At 46.9% G+C, this 22,230-nt stretch overlaps 1 protein-coding gene across 6 annotated transcripts in view; it reads left to right on the plus strand.

Moving 5' to 3' along the window:
* NUP58 (nucleoporin 58) overlaps positions 1 to 22,230 on the plus strand; it is a 223,210-nt gene that overhangs the window by 34,433 nt on the left and 166,547 nt on the right. For 5 of the 6 annotated variants that reach the window (XM_063951694.1, XM_063951690.1, XM_063951695.1 and 2 more), the window contains exon 3: positions 7,139 to 7,282. In XM_063951694.1, the coding sequence (XP_063807764.1) occupies positions 7,139 to 7,282 (144 nt within the window). The remainder of the gene's footprint in view (positions 1 to 7,138; positions 7,283 to 22,230) is intronic. The other variant, XM_063951691.1, reaches the window with a different exon arrangement.

Here is a 22,230-nt window from a genome sequence, read left to right on the forward strand (position 1 = left end):
TAACCCCTAGAGCGGAGCATGTGTATTCATGCTTGACACGTGTGTACCCGATCTGTCTCCCAGCACCCAGAGTTACCTGTCATTCCTTTATGTCTGTGTGACCATGGGAGTTCACTCCAGCAGTAATGTCTGAAGCAGGTTGTCTCTGTGGCTTCTGGGTAGTAATTTACAGTGAGAAGACATAGAATAGTACATGAACATTGAAGTGAACACAACTTACTGTTCCTACTGTTACACTGTTGGCATCACGTTCTATATAGATGTGTCCTCATATACCAAGCCTCAATACACCATGCGGTACGATGTGCAGTGTAAGACATTTTTTCTTTAAGTTTGCATCTTATTTGCACTACATATGCAGCGAAACACCACTCAGTCTGTACCAGAGACGGGAGTGGTACGCTAGGTCGACAGGCAAAAATGTCGACTTGGAAAAAACAAAAAACGTTTGTGCCGTTTTCTTCGTACAGTGAACGTGAACCCCAATTAGTGCACCCTGTCCCCTCGCATGGCTCATTTCGTTCGCCATGCTTCGGGCAAGGTACCTCGCTCCACTGCACTTGGTACAGATAACTATTACCAATCGTAGTCCGCGTGGATCATTAAGTATGAAAAAGGTCAAAAAAAGAAACAAATTGTGAAAAACTCATGTCGACCTTTTGACCTGACAACCTAGTTACTGTCGACCTAGAGACCCGGTCGACCTAGAGACTGGATCTCAACAGAGACCCCAGGCTGTTTTAAATATGTACAGTCGCACAACAAATCTTGGTGTGAATAATAACTTCGGCTGTTGCATCAAAGTACTTCAAATACAGATTCAGCCTCATTCACACACAGATGTACTATAAAATGAATCCGCGCAATCTTGTTAAGAGGTTTTCTCTTTCATCCACTAGGGGACACTGGAGTCCTATACAGTAGGGGTGTGAAGCTTGCAACCGGAGGTGTGGCACAATCTAAAATTAGCATTGTCTGCACAGCCGGCTCCTCCCCCTTCACATCCCTCCTCCCTCAGTTTGGAAAATTGTGCTAAGATGTACAAGCACAGAAAGGGAGCTCCTGCTCCTTGAACATTTTTTTTTTTTTTTCCCTTTATACTGACCCAATCCTTCCTAACTAAAGGGAGGGTGCAGGTTTCAAAAGAAAAGATGGTAAATGCCCGATCCCACCTAAATGAAAGGGGGTGCAGGCTTTACCAGATGAAAAGGCTGTGTCCCCCTAATAAAAGGGGGACAAAGTTCAGGAGTGGAGACAAGGATTCCGACTGAATAGAGACTATGATCCCAGTGAAAGGGTTCGGTATCTTTATCTGAAGATTCTCTTCTAACAGTGAGTAGACGGCTGTGCCGAGAAAAAGAATATCCTTATTAGAGAAGAGTAGCTGGAGCCGAGCCAACCTGTTAAAAAGGGGGGTAAAGGTTTCCATGAAGTGGAGAGACAAGGACCCTGATTGAAAGGGTCGGCATCTCTCCTAAGCAGCACAGTGAGTTGATTTACAGGCAGCATTTTTAAATAGACACTATTAGACAGGGACAGTCCGTACAGACACTGCCTGTAAGGAGAGTGAGCACTATGAGGGGGCAACTACATGGAAGGCTGTATTGCAGGCTGAGCACAGACAGTATTTTTTAGAGATGTGTCTTAATTTTTTCAGTTGTGGCCATTTTGGCTTTTAGAAATAGGCGCCAACCTGTAGTTAGAAAATCTCTAAGGAGATTCTTCAGCTACCAATCACTGTCAAGCAGATTGAAACATTGTATTAAATTCAGTACAGCCTGAGATTAATTTACATATGGCTGGTGCTGCCTACAGAAAGGCTTTGCTGCTTCTGCTGCTGCTGCTAAATCTTTGTATAAAGAATTATGTGGTTTTCTTTTCCCTCCAAAGGATTCTACTGAAAAATATCCTGAGGAAGAGGAGCAACAGAAGTATAATCCAGTCAAGCCAAGCTGTTCTAACAGTTGGTGCTGTGAGGATTGCGGACACCAGGCTGGTTTAAAAAAAAATAAAAAAAAATAAAAAAATAAATAAATATATATATATATATATATATATATATATATATATATATATATATATTTATTTTTTTTTCTTTCTCCTATAATGTAGGCTTAGTTCCAGCTGTGTGTCTAAACCAGTTTCACTTGCTCGCTATATCCCTGCGGTCTTTCTCTTCCTACTTATATAGGGTGAAAGCACTGCTGACTGTTGATGAAGTATATGTTAAACAGGTCAAAAGCACCAACCAAGACCACAAAGAAGCAATAATGGCAAGGAGGTGAGCGATTTATGTTTAGGAATGGACGCTCAACCTGGGAGTAGTGGTCAGTCGGCATCAAGTTGGCGGAATACCGCAAGCACATTTAGAATGGGCAGCAGGGTTTACCAAAAATATGGACTAATCTTTCAGTAGAATGACTCTGCCCGCACATGCAGAAAAGACTGTGTTGGGCAGCAAAGAGACCACTCCCAACCCTACATGAAGAGGAAGGGGGTCTTGTAATTGATGATGAAGAAGGTGAGGCAGTAGAGGCGATACTGAACACCAGTCCGTAAGAGGAGGACTCTGAGGTTAAGGGATTAGATTCTCTTATTAAGTTGTAAAAGGTCCTTAACCTCAATGAGGAAGAATTTAAGAAACTGGAAGGTTTTGTTTTATTTCAGTCAAGAACCACGAGGAGCGGATTTTCCAATTCCTCAGTCCCTCCATGTTCAAAGGGAGAAGCTTGGAAGCAGCCTGATAAGTACTTCCAAAAATTCCAAAGAAGTTCGAGGCCGATTACCCACTACATGTATAGGTGGGAGGTTCCGCAGATGGTGGTTGCCTCCCTAGCTAGACTGTCAAGTAGAAAGACAATCTTGCCGATACCAAACATAACTATTTTAAAGGAGGCGTCCGATTGCAAGGTAGACAAGAATCTATTTTTTGTAGCTGCTACGACACACAGACCTACTATTGTTAATGCCTGGGTCACCAAGGCTATTATAGCATGGTCTGGTCGTATTGTTCAGGCTGTAGAGAAAGATACAGCAGGAGTAAATAGTTAGACTAGCGGAGCACATCGGTGAGTCGACTACGTACAATTGCCAGGCCGCAAAGGGAGGCTACCAGAATTGCATCATACTTCTCTACGTCAGCCATATCAGAAATAAGGATTCTGTGGCTCAGAGACCGGAAAATCTTTATAGCTGCAAGGGCATCGCACAGACCTATGAGGTCTGTGCTTTGGAAAAATGGTTCGGGCATAACAGGCACGAGGAGGTCTCCCAAGGAGGGGACGTTTTAAGGGGTCTATAATTAGACAAGTGGATTTCACAAACCGGAAAAAATCCTCTTTTTTGCGTACCACGTTTCATAAAGCTACGCAAATAGGCAGAAATGACTCTGGTCCAGTATTTAGGTCCTTTCATGCTAGAGAAGAGGTTTTCGCGTTCAGGCGCGTGAAAACAAAGACCATTCTCAGTACATAGTCCAGAAACAGGTCTCTAAGACAAGCTCACTTTGGGCGTCCTATGATAGGCGCAGGTTTTGAAAGGTTTCGGGACACCCTGGCTGAGACTTTGCCAAATAACGGGTTTCAACAGAATCCAACGGGGTTTCCTCGGTGCCCACAGAAAGCAAAAGCCCTACTGATAGCGATCCAAAAATTGCTACAGTCAGAAGTCATTACTCCAGTTCCCGCCTCTCAAAGAGGAACGGGGTTCTATTCCAATCTTTTTGTCGTACCAAACCCGGACGGGACGGTCAGACCGATACTCAATTTAACAGCTTTAAACCGATTTTCTATAGGTCTACAAATTCAAGATGAAATCAATTCAGTCGGTCATTGCAGGTTTGGAACGAGACGAGTTCATGGTATCCATGGACATAAAGGATGCATACCTTCATGTCCCGATTTGGTCTCCTCACCAAGCTTACTTAAGGTTTGCACTGGTGAAGGATCACTACCAGTACAGAGCCCTACCATTCTGTCTATCGTCAGCCCCGAGAATCTTTACGAAGATCATGGCGATAATGGTTGCAGGATTGAGACTGTTGGGGGTCACGATAATACCTTATCTAGATGATCTATTGATCAAGGCCTCCTCTCAGGAACAGCTGATAAAGGATGCTCGGACATCTCGCCAATTTCTCATTCGACATGGGTGGATTGTGAACTTTCAGAAATCCAATCTCATACCGACTCAACAGATTCAGTTCCTCGGTCTCATCTTGGACATGGTAAAATTGAGAGTCTTCCTACCAGAGCACAAGAACCAGAACCTACAGAGGTTAGTGGCTCAGGTACTACGGACACAGACGGTTTCTCTATACCTCTGTGGGCAACTTCTAGGGAAGGTGGTGGCGTCGTTCGAAGCTCTCCAGTACGGCAGACTTCATTCCTGACCATTCCAGATGACCCTCATTGGTCAGGGAGCAGGTTCACACTGGCTTCTACATCGAAGAATCCGACTTCTACCGCGCATACGAACCTCCTTGATTTGGTGGTCGTTGTACAAGAATCTCGCAGCAGGCAAGAGATTTGGCATTTGGGATTGGAGGATCCGGACAACGGACGCCAGTCTCAGAGGTTGGGGTGCCGTCCTAGAGGAACATCCGTTTCAAGGCAGATGGACGTTACAGGAGAGCAGTCTACCCATAAACATTCTAGAACTGAGAGCGGTTTACAATGCGCTTCTCTTAGCCAAAGACCTAGTCATGGGTTAACAATTAGAGATACAGACGGACAATGTCACGACGGCGGCTTACATAAACCGTCAGGGAGGACCAAAGAGCAGGATGGCGTTAAAGGAAGCCACAAAGATCTTGTTGTGGGAAGAAAGGTGAAACGTCATCCTCTCGGCTGTGTTCATTCCAGGTGTGGAGAACTGGGAAGCGGATTATCTCAGTCGCCAGGACATGCATCTGAGAGAGTGGTGCCTACATCCACAGATTTTCAACATGGTGGTGAGGAGATGGGGCCTACCTCAAGTGGACCTCATGGTGTCTCGGCAAAACCATCAGCTGCCCAGATATATGTCCAGGACAAGAGATCCAGCAGCAGAAGGAGTGGACGCATTAACATTGCCTTGGTGTTACAGGAGGGTTTACATTTTTCCACTCTTCCCCCTCATACCCAGGGTTCTGATAAGGATGAAACAAGAGGGAGTGTGGGCGATTCTAATCGCACCAGATTGGCCCCGCAGGAGTTGGTATTCAGACCTACGAAGGTTACTCGCGGAAGATCCTTGGCGGTTATCTCAGAGAGAGGACCTACTGTCTCGGGGTCCGTTCCACCACCCAGACCTGAACAGGCTGCGTTTAACGGCGTGGCTATTGAAACCCAGATCTTAAGGAACAGAGGAATACCAAGAACGGCCATTCCTATGATGATTGCCGCTAGGAAGCCGGCCACAGCCATGCACTACTACAGGATTTGGAAGAGGTACATGGACTGGTGTCAAGAACGTGAGTGGAATTCGGCGAACTTCCATTTATCCAGACTTCTACTCTTCCTTCAGACCGGTCTAGTTTTAGAACTGTGGCTGGGCTCTTTGAAGGTTCAAATTTTGGCTCTCTCTATCCTATTCAACAGCGGTAAGCGTCCTTGCCAGAGGTTCAAACCTTTTTACAGGGGGTTCTGAGAATGCAGCCCTCTTTTCGTCCTCCTATTGCACCATGGTACTTAAATTTGGTGTTGGAATTTTTGAAATCTCCTACTTTTGAGCCGTTAGCAAGAACAGACCTGTGATATCTCTCTTGGAAGGTCACGTTATTGCTTGCCTTGGCTTCGGCCAGGCGGGTTTCTGAGTTGGGAGCCTTATTGTGTATGAGCCCCTTTTTAACTTTTCATGAGGATAGGGCTGAACTCCGTACAAGAGCGTATTTCCTGCCTAAAGTTGTTTCGGGGTTTCACGTAAACCAGCCATTTGTGGTCCCATCTTTCCGGGGTCTCGCAGATGGGGACGTGTTCTTGGATGTTGTCCGAGCTTTACGGGTAAATGTACAAGTTATGTCGTCCTTCAGAAAGTCTGACCATTTGTTTTTTCTTTATGATGGGCCTAAGAAGGGTTGGCCAGCATCTAAGCAGTCTTTGTCCAGATGGATTCGCCTTGCCATTCGGCAAGCTTATATTTTCTGTGGCAAACAGGTTCCGGTTCAGACGGGTGCTCATACCACCCGATCAGTGGGTGCCTCATGAGCGGCGGCCAGAGGTGCTTCCACTGCTCAATTTTGCAGGGCGGCGACGTGGTCTTCAGCCCACACGTTCGCAAAATTTTACAAGTTTGATACCTTTGCGTCCGGTGACTCTAAGTTCGGACGTTTAGTTTTGCAGACCACCGACAGCACTCCCTCCCTGGGGGATAACTTTGGGATGTCCCCTACTGTATAGGACTCCAGTGTCCCCTAGTGGATGAAAGAGAAAAGAGGATTTTGGTACTTACCGATAAATCCATTTCTCTGAATCCTCTAGGGGACACTGGACGCCCGCCTCGGTGCTGTCGGCCTGCTGTGTTAAAAGTTCTTGTTTAAACAGTTCGTACAAACAGCGTTGGTTTTTCGGTTAAGAGTTTCTTGGATGCTGTTTGCTATGTTGTATGGTTCGGTTCCTCACCAGGTGCTCCAGTATCATGTCCTATTCTCTCAGTCAAATTTTCCAAACTGAGGGAGGAGGGATGTGAAGGGGGAGGAGCCGGCTGTGCAGACAATGCTAATTTTAGATTGTGCCACACCTCCGGTTGCAAGCTTCACACCCCTACTGTATAGGACTCCAGTGTCCCCTAGATGATTCAGAGAAATGGATTTATCGGTAAGTACCAAAATCCTCTTGTCACATCCACTTGTTTAATTTGAGCGACTAAGACGCGCAATCAAGAAAAAGACTTTGGTTCTGAGAAGGGACGTTTGGCACAACTGCGGCAGTAGTGTATGAGAACACATATTTGTTTGTCATATTTCAATATCTCCCCCAACCCCCCCCCCCCCCTTCGCTCCCCTTTTTTCTCTCTGCTGTATTTTGGGCTTTTAGCTAGTAAATGATGCCGGTATAAACCTATTTCTATCCAGAAACCTTTCACTGGTGGCATGTTTGTGTTTATCTTCTGGTAAAACTTTATGCCTAATGAACAATCCTCTTCTTGTTTTGTACTCCAGCAGCTACTACATCCTCTGCACCAGCCCCTGGATTCAGTTTGAATTTCAGTAAACCCGCTGGCTCTGTTACACCGTTCTCCCTGCCTGCTGCTACTACCTCAACCACCGGATTAGCCTCCTCTCTGACGTCAGTCCCAGCAACAGGTAGGGATAGCTTGGGATGTAATTTAGCGGCTGTTGGTTACTTATGTAAATGTAATATCTATGCGTAGGGTGTATGCATAAATGCAGCTGAAATGCCGGCAGTCGATCGGAGGAACAATTGAGAAGCTCCTTTGGGCACCATCTACTGGCTGCCAGCGGCGCTAACAATTGAGTATCGCCCTAAGGTGTGAATTTATGACTGATTACATCACAGTCTGCCATCTGATTATTCTCAAACTATTTCTCCATTGGAATTGCATATAGTCTTGCTATGCTAATCATCAGATGCACCAAGATTATAGGGGTGCCTGCCCAACACACCTCAGTACTGAGAATCATTTTGTTAACTTTTTATATATATATATATATATATATATATATATATATATAGATATAGATAGATAGATATAGATATATATATATATATATAGATAGATATATAGACGTGTGTGTGTGTGTGTGTGTATATATATATCTATCTATAACTGTGTGTGTGTGTATATATATATATATATCTGTGTATGTGTGTATATATATATGTATATATGTATATATATGTATATGTATGTATGTGTGTGTATATATATATATATATATATATATATATATATATTTATATATATATATATATATATATATATATATATATATATATATATATATATATATATATATATATATCCAACAATCTTGCTCCGGCACTCGGCACGAACCCCTGCTATGGGGCTGGCTTGCTCAGGTGCCCTCCGTCAGGGACACTGCCCTATGTAGTATATCACTTGGAAATGAAGAGGCGGCACTCGGAGTCTTGCAAAATAACAACACGCTGTATTGGTGCAGTGATCAACGTTTCGGGGTTTCCCCCTTCGTCAGGATAAATGCATAACACACAACAGTGACTTTAAATACCACTTACCCCCTCCTCCAGTGCATCCCTCTCTGTCCGGTGTCGCTGGCCGCGCCGTCCCGGGCCTTCGAGTGACGTCAGCGGCGTCCCGCCGGAAGTGACACGTCGGCGCCGGGAGGCGCGTCCATAGCAACCCAGCTAACAATCTGCAAAAACACCATGGTAACCAATATGTACATCTCGCCGTGAATACTCAATCTTATGACACGGCTTACATACCTCAATATTAGTTATAGTGATATATCTCTTGGCAATCCCCGATAATCAAGAGAGTTAAAGTGCATAATGCCGTGATAAAAAAGTTATTTTCAGTGTACAACACCAGTCAATCCAATGGTGAAAAAAACAGAAAACTAAAACAACATCAACATACAGTAAACATTAAAAACACAAGGGAACTAGGTTTCTAGCCATTTCTCGGATATCTAAATCATGTCTATAGGTGAAAATTTTCATTTCTAATCCACATACACTATCTGTCCCTGTATCGGCTCATAGATCCCTTCATTCCAGGGGTCCATAGCTCAAGGCACAGGACAACTTTCATTGGATACAGACTTTTTCCAGTCCTCAGGAATTCTTTTTCTGCACGTGTCACTTTGTCTGCACAAAGCACTTTTTTCTGTTTGTCTGCACTGCACTTTAAGCTTCAGCAAAGATGACGGCTCCTGCCATGGACCAAGGTGACTTCACTTCTTTTCTATTACACTGCGACACGTATGAGACTTTAAGTTTCTCTGACCTGGAGGCAGAGAATATTTTACATAAAGATCCCATCTTCTCTGAACCACAGCCTACTACCAATGAGGACGCGTTTAAAAATCTGCTGCGTTTAAAGAAAAGAGAATTAGACTACTTATTCCATAGTCGCACTTTATCTGATTATTACAGAGCCAAACAGTTACCCAGGGGATTCAGAGTGCACAATGTGCCCACAATCGGGAGATACAGCATGGAATTTTGCAAAAAGTGGATCTCCATACTGAATAAATGTTCCATGGATCTGATCCTGCTGGTTATCGATGAATCAACAAGGGAACACATCAAAACCAGAGGAGAGATTGACACATTTGAAAAGGAACATGTGCAATTATTGGAATCTGAACAGTCAGCAAATTGGCTCACCAAACTCAGTGAACAAGTGGACCTATATAAAAACAACTTGTTGAAGTTTAAAAAGGAGAAGCTTGTCAAAGTGCAGCTAGATTATGCCCACCACCGGGTATACCCTTGGTTGGGATCCACAACCACAGCCCACCTTGGGGGAAAGTTCCAACGCTTCCGAAGAGAGAAACAACCAGTTCGGTTTGAAAACACTTCGGCTAGCGAGTCGGATGAGGCCCGCAATTCCTCTCCTTCATCCTCACAATGTGAGACCCCTTTAGGGGCCAACACCCGTGCTGGGGCCCCCGCACGGGGAAGAAGCAGAAATGCACTAGACGGGGCGGACAAAACAAAAGACAGAACCCGACCAAAATTGCCCAGGGGGAAGAAACATTAATATTTAATTTGTCTAATACTACACTTTCTCCAGCGGAGACAAAAGTCCTCAGCAAGGGGCTTACATATGTACCTACAAATTATGGCGATGACTTTAATTGGAAAATTAACACCTTTAAATTGCACCGCACTTTAAAATTGAGAGAACATTACAGCAAACAGCCACCAATCAAACCAAAGGCCCCTTTGCCCGCCAGGATACTACAATTGGGTCCCAAGTCCCGTTTTGACCCGATTTCCCACAACGCCTCACTCAGGACTTTCCACAGGATGTTGGAGAACACAAGTAGCAGGACGCGAACCACAAGACGACATAACCTACAACGGGAAGAAAGGGAGGCTCTACAGAAACTGAGCAAAAGAAAGGACATCGTGATCCGCAACGCGGACAAGGGAGGGGCTATCGTGGTCCAAGAAGTAGCGGACTACAAAGAGGAGTGCCAGAGATTACTTAATGATGGACAGACATACATTAGACTTCTCCATGACCCTTCAGCGGAATATCTGGCAGAATTGAAAGGCATTTTAAAACAAGCTAGGGATGATGAAATCATTTCAGCCGAAGTGTTTCAGAAATTAATTACCGATCACCCGGTGTCCCCGTTGTTTTATATTATCCCCAAGGTCCATAAGAACGCGCAGAGACCGCCGGGCAGACCAATCATTTCTGCCCGGGGGTCTCTGTGCGAACCGGTTGCGATCTTTTTGGATAGTTACTTGCAACCCTGTATACAGGGTACCTTTACCCACCTGAAGGATTCAACCACCTTATTTTCTCTATCGTCCTAGTGGATGCTGGGGTTCCTGAAAGGACCATGGGGAATAGCGGCTCCGCAGGAGACAGGGCACAAAAAAGTAAAGCTTTAGGATCAGGTGGTGTGCACTGGCTCCTCCCCCTATGACCCTCCTCCAAGCCAGTTAGATTTTTGTGCCCGGCCGAGAAGGGTGCAATCTAGGTGGCTCTCCTAAAGAGCTGCTTAGGAAAGTTTAGCTTAGGTTTTTTATTTTACAGTGAGTCCTGCTGGCAACAGGATCACTGCAACGAGGGACTTAGGGGAGAAGAAGTGAACTCACCTGCGTGTAGGATGGATTGGCTTCTTGGCTACTGGACATCAGCTCCAGAGGGACTATCACAGGTACAGCCTGGATGGTCACCGGAGCCTTGCCGCCGGCCCCCTTGCAGATGCTGAAGTAAGAAGAGGTCCAGAATCGGCGGCAGAAGACTCCTCAGTCTTCTAAAGGTAGCGCACAGCACTGCAGCTGTGCGCCATTTTCCTCTCAGCACACTTCACACGGCAGTCACTGAGGGTGCAGGGCGCTGGGAGGGGGGCGCCCTGGGAGGCAAATGAATACCTATTTTGGCTAAAAATACCTCACATATAGCCTCCGGAGGCTATATGGAGATATTTAACCCCTGCCAGAATCCGTTAAGAGCGGGAGACGAGGCCGCCGAAAAAGGGGCGGGGCCTATCTCCTCAGCACACAGCGCCATTTTCCCTCACAGAAAGGCTGGAGGGAAGGCTCCCAGGCTCTCCCCTGCACTGCACTACAGAAACAGGGTTAAAACAGAGAGGGGGGGCACTAATTTGGCGATATGCTTATATATATATTAAGATGCTATAAGGGAAAACACTTATATAAGGTTGTCCCTATATAATTATAGCGTTTTTGGTGTGTGCTGGCAAACTCTCCCTCTGTCTCTCCAAAGGGCTAGTGGGTCCTGTCCTCTATCAGAGCATTCCCTGTGTGTGTGCTGTGTGTCGGTACGTGTGTGTCGACAGGTAGGAGGACGATGTTGGTGAGGAGGCGGAGCAATTGCCTGTAATGGTGATGTCACTCTCTAGGGAGTCGACACCGGAATGGATGGCTTATTTAGGAAATTACGTGATAATGTCAACACGCTGCAAGGTCGGTTGACGACATGAGACGGCCGACAAACAATTAGTACGGTCCAGACGTCTCAAAAACACCGTCAAGGGTTTTAAAACGCCCGTTTACTTTAGTCGGTCGACACAGACACAGACAGGGACACTGAATCCAGTGTCGACGGTGAATAAACAAACGTATTCCTTATTAGGGCCACACGTTAAAGGCAATGAAGGAGGTGTTACGTATTTCTGATACTACAAGTACCACAAAAGAGGGTATTATGTGGGATGTGAAAAAACTACCATAGTTTTTCCTGAATCAGATAAATTAAATAAAGTGTGTGATGATGCGTGGGTTCCCCCCGATAGAAAATTATGGGCGGTATACCCTTTCCCGCCAGAAGTTAGGGCGCGTTGGGAAACACCCCTTAAGGTGGATAAGGCGCTCACACGCTTATCAAAACAAGTGGCGGTACCGTCTATAGATAGGGCCGTCCTCAAGGACCAGCTGACAAGGCTGGAAAATATAATAAAAAGTATATACACACATACTGGTGTTATACTGCGGCCAGCGATCGCCTCAGCCTGGATGTGCAGAGCTAGGGTGGCTTGGTCGGATTCCCTGACTAAAAATATTGATACCCTTGACAGGGACAGTATTTTATTGACTATAGAGCATTTCTATATATGCGAGATGCACAGAGGGATATTTGCACTCTGGCATCATGAATAAACGCGATGTCCATAACTGCCAGAAGATGTTATGGACACGACAGTGGTCAGGTGATGCAGATTCCAAACGGCACAGTATGGCCGTATAAAGGAAGAGGACTTGTTTGGGGTCGGTCCTTCGGACCTGGTGGTCACGGCAACTGCTGGAAAATCCACCGTTTTTTACCCTAAGTCACATATCTGCAGAAAAAGACACCGTCTTTTCAGCCTCAGTCCTCTCGTCCCTATAAGATCATATCTGCCCAGGGATAGAGGAAAGGGAAGAAGACTGCAGCAGGCAGCCTATTCCCAGGAACAGAAGCGTTTCACCGCGTCTGACAAGTTCTCAGCATGGCGCTGAGACCGTACAGGACCCCTGGATCCTACAAGTAGTATCCCGGGGGTACAGATGGGAATGTCGAGACGTTTCCCCTTCGCAGGCTCCTGAAGTCTGCTTTACCAAGTCTCCCTCCGACAAGGAGGTAGTATGGGAAAAAATTCACAAGCTGTATTCCCAGCAGGTGACAATTAAATTACCCCTCCTACTACAGAAAAGGGGTATTATTCCACACTATATTGTGGTACTGAAGCCAGAAGGCTAGGTGAGACTTATTCTAAAAAATTTTTTTTTGAACACTTACAAAGGTTCAAATTAAGATGAAGTCACTCAGAGCAGTGATAACGAACCAGGAAGAAGGGGACTATATAGTGTCCCGGGACATCAGGGATGCTTACCTCTATGTCCCAAATTTGCCCTTCTCACTAAGGGTACCTCAGGTTCGTGGTGCAGAACTGTCACTATCAGTTTCAGACGCTGCCGTTTGGATTGTCCACGGCACCCCGGGGTCTTTACCAAGGTAATGGCAGAATTGATGATTCTTCTTCGAAGAAAAGGCGTCTAAATTATCCCTTACTTGGACGATCTCCTGATAGGGGCATAGTCCAGGGAACAGTTGGAGGTCGGAGTAGCACTATCTCGGATACTGCTACAATCAGCACGGGTGGATTCTAAATATTCCAAAATCGCAGCTGATCCCGACGACACGTCTGCTGTGCCTAGGGATGATTCTGGACACAGTCCAGAAAAAGGTGTTTCTCCCGGAAGAGAAAGCCAGGGAGTTATCCGAGCAAGTCAGGAACCTCCTAAAAACAGTGCATCATTGCACAAGGGTCCTGGTAAAAATGGTGGCTTCCTACGAAGCAATTCCATTCGGCAGATTTCACGTAAGAACTTTTCAGTGGGATCTGCTGGACAAATGGTCCGGATCGCATCTTCAGATGCATCAGCGGATAACCCAATATCCAAGGACAAGGGTGTCTCTCCTGTGGTGGTTATAGAGTGCTCATCTTCTAGCGGGCCGCAGATTCGGCATTCAGGATTGGATGCTGGTAACCACGGAGCCCAGCCTGAGAGGCTGGGGAGCAGTCACACAAGGGAAAAATTTCCAGGGTGTGTGATCAAGTATGGAGACTTTTCTCCACATAAATATACTGGAGCTAAGGGTAAATTTATAATGCTCTAAGCTTAGCAAGACCTCTGCTTCAAGGTCAGCCGGTATTGATCCAGTGGGAAAAACATCACGGCAGTCGCCCACGTAAACAGACAGGGCGACACAAGAAGCAGGAGGGCAATGGCAGAAACTGCAAGGACTTTTCGCTGGGCGGAAAATCATGTGATAACACTGTCAGCAGTTTTTCATCCCGGGAATGGAAACTGGGAAGCAGACTTCCTCAGCACGACCTCCACCCGGGAGAGTGGAAACTTCATTGAGAAGTTTTTTCCACATGATTGTAAACCGTTGGAAAATACCAAAGGTGGACATGATGGCGTCCCGTCTGAACAAAAAACGGGACAGGTATTGCGCCAGGTCAAGAGACCCTCAGGCAATAGATGTGGACGTTCTGGTAACACCGTGGGTGTACCAGTCGGTGTATGTGTTCCCTCCTCTGCTTCTCATACCTAAGGTGCTGAGAATTATAAGACGTAGAGGAGTAAGAACTATACTCATGGCTCCGGATTGGCCAAGGAGGACTTGGTACCCGGAACTTCAAGAGATGCTTACAGAGGTCTTATGGCCTCTGCCGCTAAGAAGGGACTTGCTTCAGCAAGTACCATGTCTGTTCCAAGACTTACCGCAGCTGCGTTTGTCGGCATGGAGATGGAAAGCCGGATCCTAAGGGAAAAAAGGCATTCCGGAAGAGGTCATTCCTACCCTGGTCAAAGCCAGAAAGGAGGGGACCGCACAACATTATCACCACGTGTGGCGAAAATATGTTGCGTGGTGTGAGGCCAGGAAGGCCCCACAAAGAAATTTCAACTCGGTCGTTTCCTGCATTTCCTGCAAACAGGAGTGTCTATGGGCCTCAAATTGGGGTCCATTAAGGTTCAAATTCGGCCCTGTAAATTTTCTTCCAGAAAGAATTGGCTTCAGTTCCTGAAGTCCAGAAGTTTGTCAAGGGAGTATTGCATATACAAAACCCTTTTTTGTGCCTCCAGTGGCACTGTGGGATCTCAACGTAGTTCTGGGATTCCTCAAATCACATTGGTTTAAAACCAGTCAAATATGTGGATTTGAAGCATCTCACATAAAAAGTGACCATGCTCTTGGCCCTGGCCTGGACTAGGCGAGTGTCAAATTGGTGGTTTTTTCTCAAAAAAGCCCATATCTGTTTGTCCATTCGGACAGGGCAGAGCTGCGGACTCGTCCCCAGTTCTCTCCCTAAGGTGGTGTCAGTGTTTCACCTGAACCAGCTTATTGTGGTGCCTTGCACCTACTAGGGACTTGGAGGACTCCAAGTTGCTAGAAGTTGTCAGGGCCCTGAAAATATGTTCCAGGACAGCTGGAGTCAGAAAATCTGACTCGCTGTTTATACTGTATGCACCCAACAAGTTGGGTGCGCCTGCTTCTAAGCAGTCGATTGCTCGTTGGATTTGTAACACAATTCAACTTGCACATTCTGAGGCAGGCCTGCCACAGTCTAAATCGGTTAAGGCCCATTCCACAAGGAAGGTGGGCTCATCTTGGGCGGCTGCCCGAGAGGTCTCGGCATTACAACTCTGCCGAGCAGCTACGTGGTCAGGGGAGAACACGTTTGTAAATTTCTACAAATTTGATATCCTGGCAAAAGAGGACCTGGAGTTCTCTCATTCGGTGCTGCAGAGTCATCCGCACTCTCCCGCCCGTTTGGGAGCTTTGGTATAATCCCCATGGTCCTTTCAGGAACCCCAGCATCCACTAGGACGATAGAGAAAATAAGAATTTACTTACCGATAATTCTATTTCTCGGAGTCCGTAGTGGATGCTGGGCGCCCATCCCAAGTGCGGATTATCTGCAATACTTGTACATAGTTACAAAAATCGGGTTATTATTGTTGTGAGCCATCTTTTCAGAGGCTCCGCTGTTATCATACTGTTAACTGGGTTTAGATCACAAGTTGTACGGTGTGATTGGTGTGGCTGGTATGAGTCTTACCCGGGATTCAAAATTCCTCCCTTATTGTGTACGCTCGTCCGGGCACAGTACCTAACTGGCTTGGAGGAGGGTCATAGGGGGAGGAGCCAGTGCACACCACCTGATCCTAAAGCTTTACTTTTTTGTGCCCTGTCTCCTGCGGAGCCGCTATTCCCCATGGTCCTTTCAGGAACCCCAGCATCCACTACGGACTCCGAGAAATAGAATTATCGGTAAGTAAATTCTTATTATATAAATTCTCTACCTTACAGCACATTCCAACTGACATCACACTGGCCACCATTGACGTCACAAGTTTGTACACTTGCATCCCCCACGGGCAAGGGTTGCAGGCAGTTAGGCAATTGATTACAGGCAATGCTGCATACACAGGCCCGGATATAGATCTCTATATGTCATTATTAGAGTTCACATTAACGCACAATTTTTTCAGCTTCGATGGCCAATTCTATAGGCAGCAGACGGGGTGTGCCATGGGGTCTTTGGTGGCACCCTCGTTTGCGAACGCCTTTATGTGGGAGGTGGAACGCAATCTATTTTTCACGGATCGCAGTATTTCCAGTAGATTATTTCTATATTACAGATATATAGATGATCTGTTTGTAATGTGGCACGGTGAGGTGGCTGACTTGGAAAGGATTGTCGCAGAGCACAACAGCTCAGACAGTCCAGTAAAATTAACAATGGTCAGTAGCCCCAGAGAAATTTGTTTTCTAGACCTTAAAATAATAATTCAGGAAGGCAAACTGACGACATCCCTATTCAGAATTTTGTGCCCGGCCAAGGTTGGATGCACACTAGGGGCTCTCCTGAGCCTTTAGAAAGAAAGTATAGAAATTAGGTTTTTTATTTTCAGTGAGACCTGCTGGCAACAGGCTCACTGCAGCGAGGGACTAAGGGGAGAAGAAGCGAACCTGCCTGCTTGCAGCCAGCTTGGGCTTCTTAGGCTACTGGACACCATTAGCTCCAGAGGGATCGACCGCAGGCCCAGCCTTGGTGTTCGTTCCCGGAGCCGCGCCGCCGTCCCCCTTACAGAGCTAGAAGCAAGAAGAGGTCCGGAAAATCGGCGGCAGAAGACATCAGTCTTCACCAAGGTAGCGCACAGCACTGCAGCTGTGCGCCATTGCTCCTCACACACACTTCACACTCCGGTCACTGAGGGTGCAGGGTGCTGGGGGGGGGGGAAGCCCTGAGAAGCAATAATAACACCTTGGCTGGCAAAAATACCACAATATATAGCCCCAGAGGCTATATATGTGGAAAATACCCCTGCCAGAATATAGGAAAAAGCGGGAGAATAGTCCGCGGAAAAGGGGCGGAGCTATCTCCTTCAGCACACTGGCGCCATTTTTCCCTCACCGCTCCGCTGGAAGGAAGCTCCCTGGCTCTCCCCTGCAGTCTACACTACAGAAAAGGGTAAAAAAGAGAGGGGGGGCACTAAATTTAGGCGCAGTATACATTTATATAGAAAAAGCAGCTATAGGGGACATAACTCAGTTAGTCCCTGCATTATATAGCGCTCTGGTGTGTGCTGGCATACTCTCACTCTGTCCCCCCAAAGGGCTTTTGTGGGTCCTGTCCTCTGTTGGAGCATTCCCTGTGTGTGTGCGGTGTGTCGGTACGGCTGTGTCGACATGTTTGATGAGGATAATGATATGGAGACGGAGCAGATGCCTTTAGAAGGGATGTCACCCCCTGCTGGGCAGACACCTGAGTGGATGAGCTTATGGAAAGAAATGAGTGCACGTATAGACTACTTACATAAGAAATTTGACGACATGCCAAATGTGGGACAGCCAACTTCTCAGCTCGTGCCTGTCCAGGCGTCTCAAAGGTCATCAGGGGCTCTGAAACGCCCGCTACCTCAGACCGCAGACCCAGATGTCGACACTGATACTGACACCAGTGTCGACGACGATGAGTCTAACCTGATGCCCACTAAGGCCATTCACTGCATGATTGAGGCAATGAAAGAGGTGTTACACATTTCTGATATAAATACAGGTACCACTAAAAAGGGTATTATGTTTGGGGAGAAAAAACTACCCGTAGTTTTTCCCCCATCAGATGAATTAAATGAAGTGTGTGAAGAAGCGTGGGCTTTCCCTGATAAAAAATTGGTAATTCCTAAGAAGGTACTAATGGCGTTCCCTTTCCCGCCAGAGGATAGGTCACGTTGGGAAACACCTCCTAGGGTGGATAAAGCGCTCACACGTTTGTCTAAAAGGGTGGCACTACCGTCTCCGGATACGGCCGCCCTCAAGGAACCTGCTGATAGAAAGCAGGAGGCGATCCTGAAGTCTGTATACACACACTCAGGCATTATACTTAGGCCAGCTATTGCGTCAGCATGGATGTGCAGTGCTGCCGCCGCGTGGTCAGATAAACTGTCAGAAAATATTGACACACTAGACAGAGACACGATCCTGCTAACCATAGACCATATCAAAGACTCAGTCTTATATATGAGAGATGCACAGAGGGAAATCTGCCGGCTGGCATCTAAAGTAAGTGCATTGTCCATTTCTGCTAGGAGAGGCTTATGGACTCGCCAGTGGACAGGAGATGCAGATTCTAAAAGGCACATGGAAGTTTTGCCTTATAAGGGTGAGGAATTATTTGGGGATGGTCTCTCGGACCTAGTTTCCACAGCAACGTCTGGGAAGTCAGCATTTTTACCCCATGTCCCCTCACAGCCTAAGAAGGCGCCGTTTTATCAGGTTCAGTCCTTTCGGACCCAGAAAAACAAGCGTGGAAAAGGCGGGTCTTTTCTGTCCAGAGGCAGAGGTAGGGGAAAAAGGCTGCAACAAACAGCAGGTTCCCAGGAGCAAAAGTCCTCCCCCGCTTCTTCTTCCAAGTCCGCCGCATGACGGTGGGGCTCCACAGGCGGAGCCAGGTACGGTGGGGGGCCGCCTCAAGAATTTCAGCGATCAGTGGGCTCGCTCACCGGTGGATCCCTGGATCCTTCAAATAGTATCTCAGGGGTACAAACTGGAATTCGAGGCGTCTCCACCCCACCGGTTCCTAAAATCTGCCTTGCCGATTGCTCCCTCAGACAGGGAGGCGGTGCTAGCGGCAATTCACAAGCTGTATTCCCAGCAGGTGATAATCAAGGTACCCCTACTTCAACAAGGCCGGGGTTACTATTCCACACTATTTGTGGTGACGAAACCGAACGGTTCGGTGAGACCCATTTTAAATTTGAAATCCTTGAACACATACATAAAAAAATTCAAGTTCAAGATGGAATCGCTCAGGGCGGATATTGCAAGCCTGGACGAGGGGGATTACATGGTATCCCTGGACATCAAGGATGCTTACTTGCATGTCCCCATTTACCATCCTCACCAGGAGTACCTCAGATTTGTGGTACAGGATTGCCATTACCAATTCCAGACGCTGCCGTTTGGACTGTCCATGGCACCGAGGGTATTTACCAAGGTTATGGCGGAAATGATGATACTCCTTCGAAAAAAGGGAGTTTTAATTATCCCGTACTTGGACGATCTCCTAATAAAGGCGAGATCCAAGGAACAGTTGTTGGTGGGAGTAGCACTATCTCAGGAAGTGCTGCACCAGCACGGCTGGATTCTGAATATCCCAAAGTCACAGCTGGTTCCGACGACACGGCTACTGTTCCTGGGTATGATTCTGGATACAGGCCAGAAAAAAGTGTTTCTCCCGGAGGAGAAAGCCAGGGAGTTGTCATCTCTAGTCAGAGACCTCCTGAAACCAAAACAGGTATCGGTGCATCACTGCACGCGGGTCCTGGGAAAGATGGTAGCTTCTTACGAAACAATTCCCTTCGGCAGGTTCCATGCCAGAATCTTTCAGTGGGACCTATTGGACAAATGGTCCGGATCGCATCTTCAGATGCATCGCTTAATAACCCTGTCTCCAAGAACCAGGGTGTCTCTACTGTGGTGGCTGCAGAGTGCCCATCTTCTAGAGGGCCGCAGGTTCGGCATACAGGACTGGGTCCTGGTGACCACGGATTCCAGCCTTCGAGGCTGGGGGGCAGTCACACGGGGAAGAAACTTCCAAGGACTATGGTCGAGTCAGGAGACTTCCCTTCACATAAATATTCTGGAACTAAGGGCCATTTACAATGCCCTAAATCAAGCAAAATCCCTGCTCCTACACCAGCCGGTGCTGATCCAGTCAGACAACATCACGGCAGTCGCCCATGTAAATCGACAGGGAGGCACAAGAAGCAGGATGGCAATGGCAGAAGCCACAAGAATTCTCCGATGGGCGGAGAATCATGTACTAGCACTGTCAGCAGTGTTCATTCCGGGAGTGGACAACTGGGAAGCAGACTTCCTCAGCAGACACGACCTCCACCCGGGAGAGTGGGGACTTCATCCAGAAGTCTTCCAGATGCTGGTAAACCGTTGGGAAAAACCACAGGTGGACATGATGGCGTCCCGCCTCAACAAAAAGTTAAAAAGATATTGCGCCAGGTCAAGGGACCCTCAGGCGATAGCTGTGGACGCTCTAGTGACACTGTGGGTGTACCAGTCGGTTTATGTGTTCCCTCCTCTGCCTCTCATACCAAATGTATTGAGAATAATAAGAAAGCGAGGAGTAAACACAATTCTCGTGGTTCCGGATTGGCCAAGACGAGCGTGGTACCCGGAACTTCAAGAGATGATCTCAGAGGACCCGTGGCCTCTGCCGCTCAGACAGGACCTGCTACAGCAGGGGCCCTGTCTGTTCCAAGACTTACCGCGGCTGCGTTTGACGGCATGGCGGTTGAACGCCGGATCCTGAAGGAAAAGGGTATTCCGGAAGAAGTCATTCCTACGCTTATTAAAGCCAGGAAAGATGTTACGGCAAATCATTATCACCGCATATGGCGGAAATATGTTGCATGGTGCGAGGCCAAAAAGGCCCCAACAGAGGAATTTCAACTAGGTCGATTTCTGCATTTCCTGCAAGCAGGAGTGAATATGGGCCTAAAACTAGGCTCCATTAAAGTACAGATCTCGGCTCTGTCGATTTTCTTCCAAAAAGAACTAGCTTCAGTACCTGAAGTTCAGACATTTGTGAAAGGAGTGCTGCATATTCAGCCCCCGTTTGTGCCTCCTGTGGCACCTTGGGATCTCAACGTGGTGTTGAGTTTCTTAAAATCACATTGGTTTGAGCCACTAAAAACCGTGGATCTAAAATATCTCACGTGGAAAGTGGTCATGTTATTGGCCTTGGCTTCAGCCAGGCAAGTGTCAGAATTGGCGGCTTTATCATGTAAAAGCCCTTATCTGATTTTCCATATGGATAGGGCAGAATTGAGGACTCGTCCCCAGTTTCTCCCTAAGGTGGTGTCAGCGTTTCACCTGAACCAGCCTATTGTGGTGCCTGCGGCTACTAGGGATTTAGAGGACTCCAAGTTGCTAGACGTTGTCAGGGCCCTGAAAATATATGTTTCCAGGACGGCTGGAGTCAGAAAATCTGACTCGCTGTTTATCCTGTATGCACCCAACAAGCTGGGTGCTCCTGCTTCTAAGCAGACTATTGCTCCCTGGATTTGTAGTACAATTCAGCTTGCACATTCTGTGGCAGGCCTGCCACAGCCAAAATCTGTAAATGCCCATTCCACAAGGAAGGTGGGCTCATCTTGGGCGGCTGCCCGAGGGGTCTCGGCTTTACAACTTTGCCGAGCAGCTACTTGGTCAGAGGCAAACACGTTTGCAAAATTCTACAAATTTGATACCCTGGCTGAGGAGGACCTGGAGTTCTCTCATTCGGTGCTGCAGAGTCATCCGCACTCTCCCGCCCGTTTGGGAGCTTTGGTATAATCCCCATGGTCCTTACGGAGTTCCCAGCATCCACTAGGACGTCAGAGAAAATAAGAATTTACTCACCGGTAATTCTATTTCTCGTAGTCCGTAGTGGATGCTGGGCGCCCATCCCAAGTGCGGATTGTCTGCAATACTTGTAAATAGTTATTGCTAACTAAAGGGTTATTGTTGAGAGGCTCAGTTGTTTTCATACTGTCAAACTGGATATAGTATCACGAGTTGTACGGTGTGATTGGTGTGGCTGGTATGAGTCTTACCCGGGATTCAAAATCCTTCCTTATTATGTCAGCTCGTCCGGGCACAGTGTCCTAACTGAGGCTTGGAGGAGGGTCATGGTGGGAGGAGCCAGTGCACACCAGGTAGTCATAAATCTTTCTAGAGTGCCCAGCCTCCTTCGGAGCCCGCTATTCCCCATGGTCCTTACGGAGTTCCCAGCATCCACTACGGACTACGAGAAATAGAATTACCGGTGAGTAAATTCTTATTATGTATTTTACTTATATTTTTTTTTTTTTTAGTATTGCTTAAATAGTTTTTTTTTTAACCCGTCTATTAGATGTGTTCACCGCTCTGTTTATAATATTGACTACTGTTCTGTTATATATGGTCATTTGTTCTGTACTTGCATGTAAAGGAATGTAATAGTGTAGAACTGAGACTTGCAGACAGCGATGTTGGGGATTTCAA

This window comes from Pseudophryne corroboree, chromosome 2 (genome assembly GCF_028390025.1).
Source record: "Pseudophryne corroboree isolate aPseCor3 chromosome 2, aPseCor3.hap2, whole genome shotgun sequence".
Classification (NCBI taxonomy): domain Eukaryota; kingdom Metazoa; phylum Chordata; class Amphibia; order Anura; family Myobatrachidae; genus Pseudophryne; species Pseudophryne corroboree.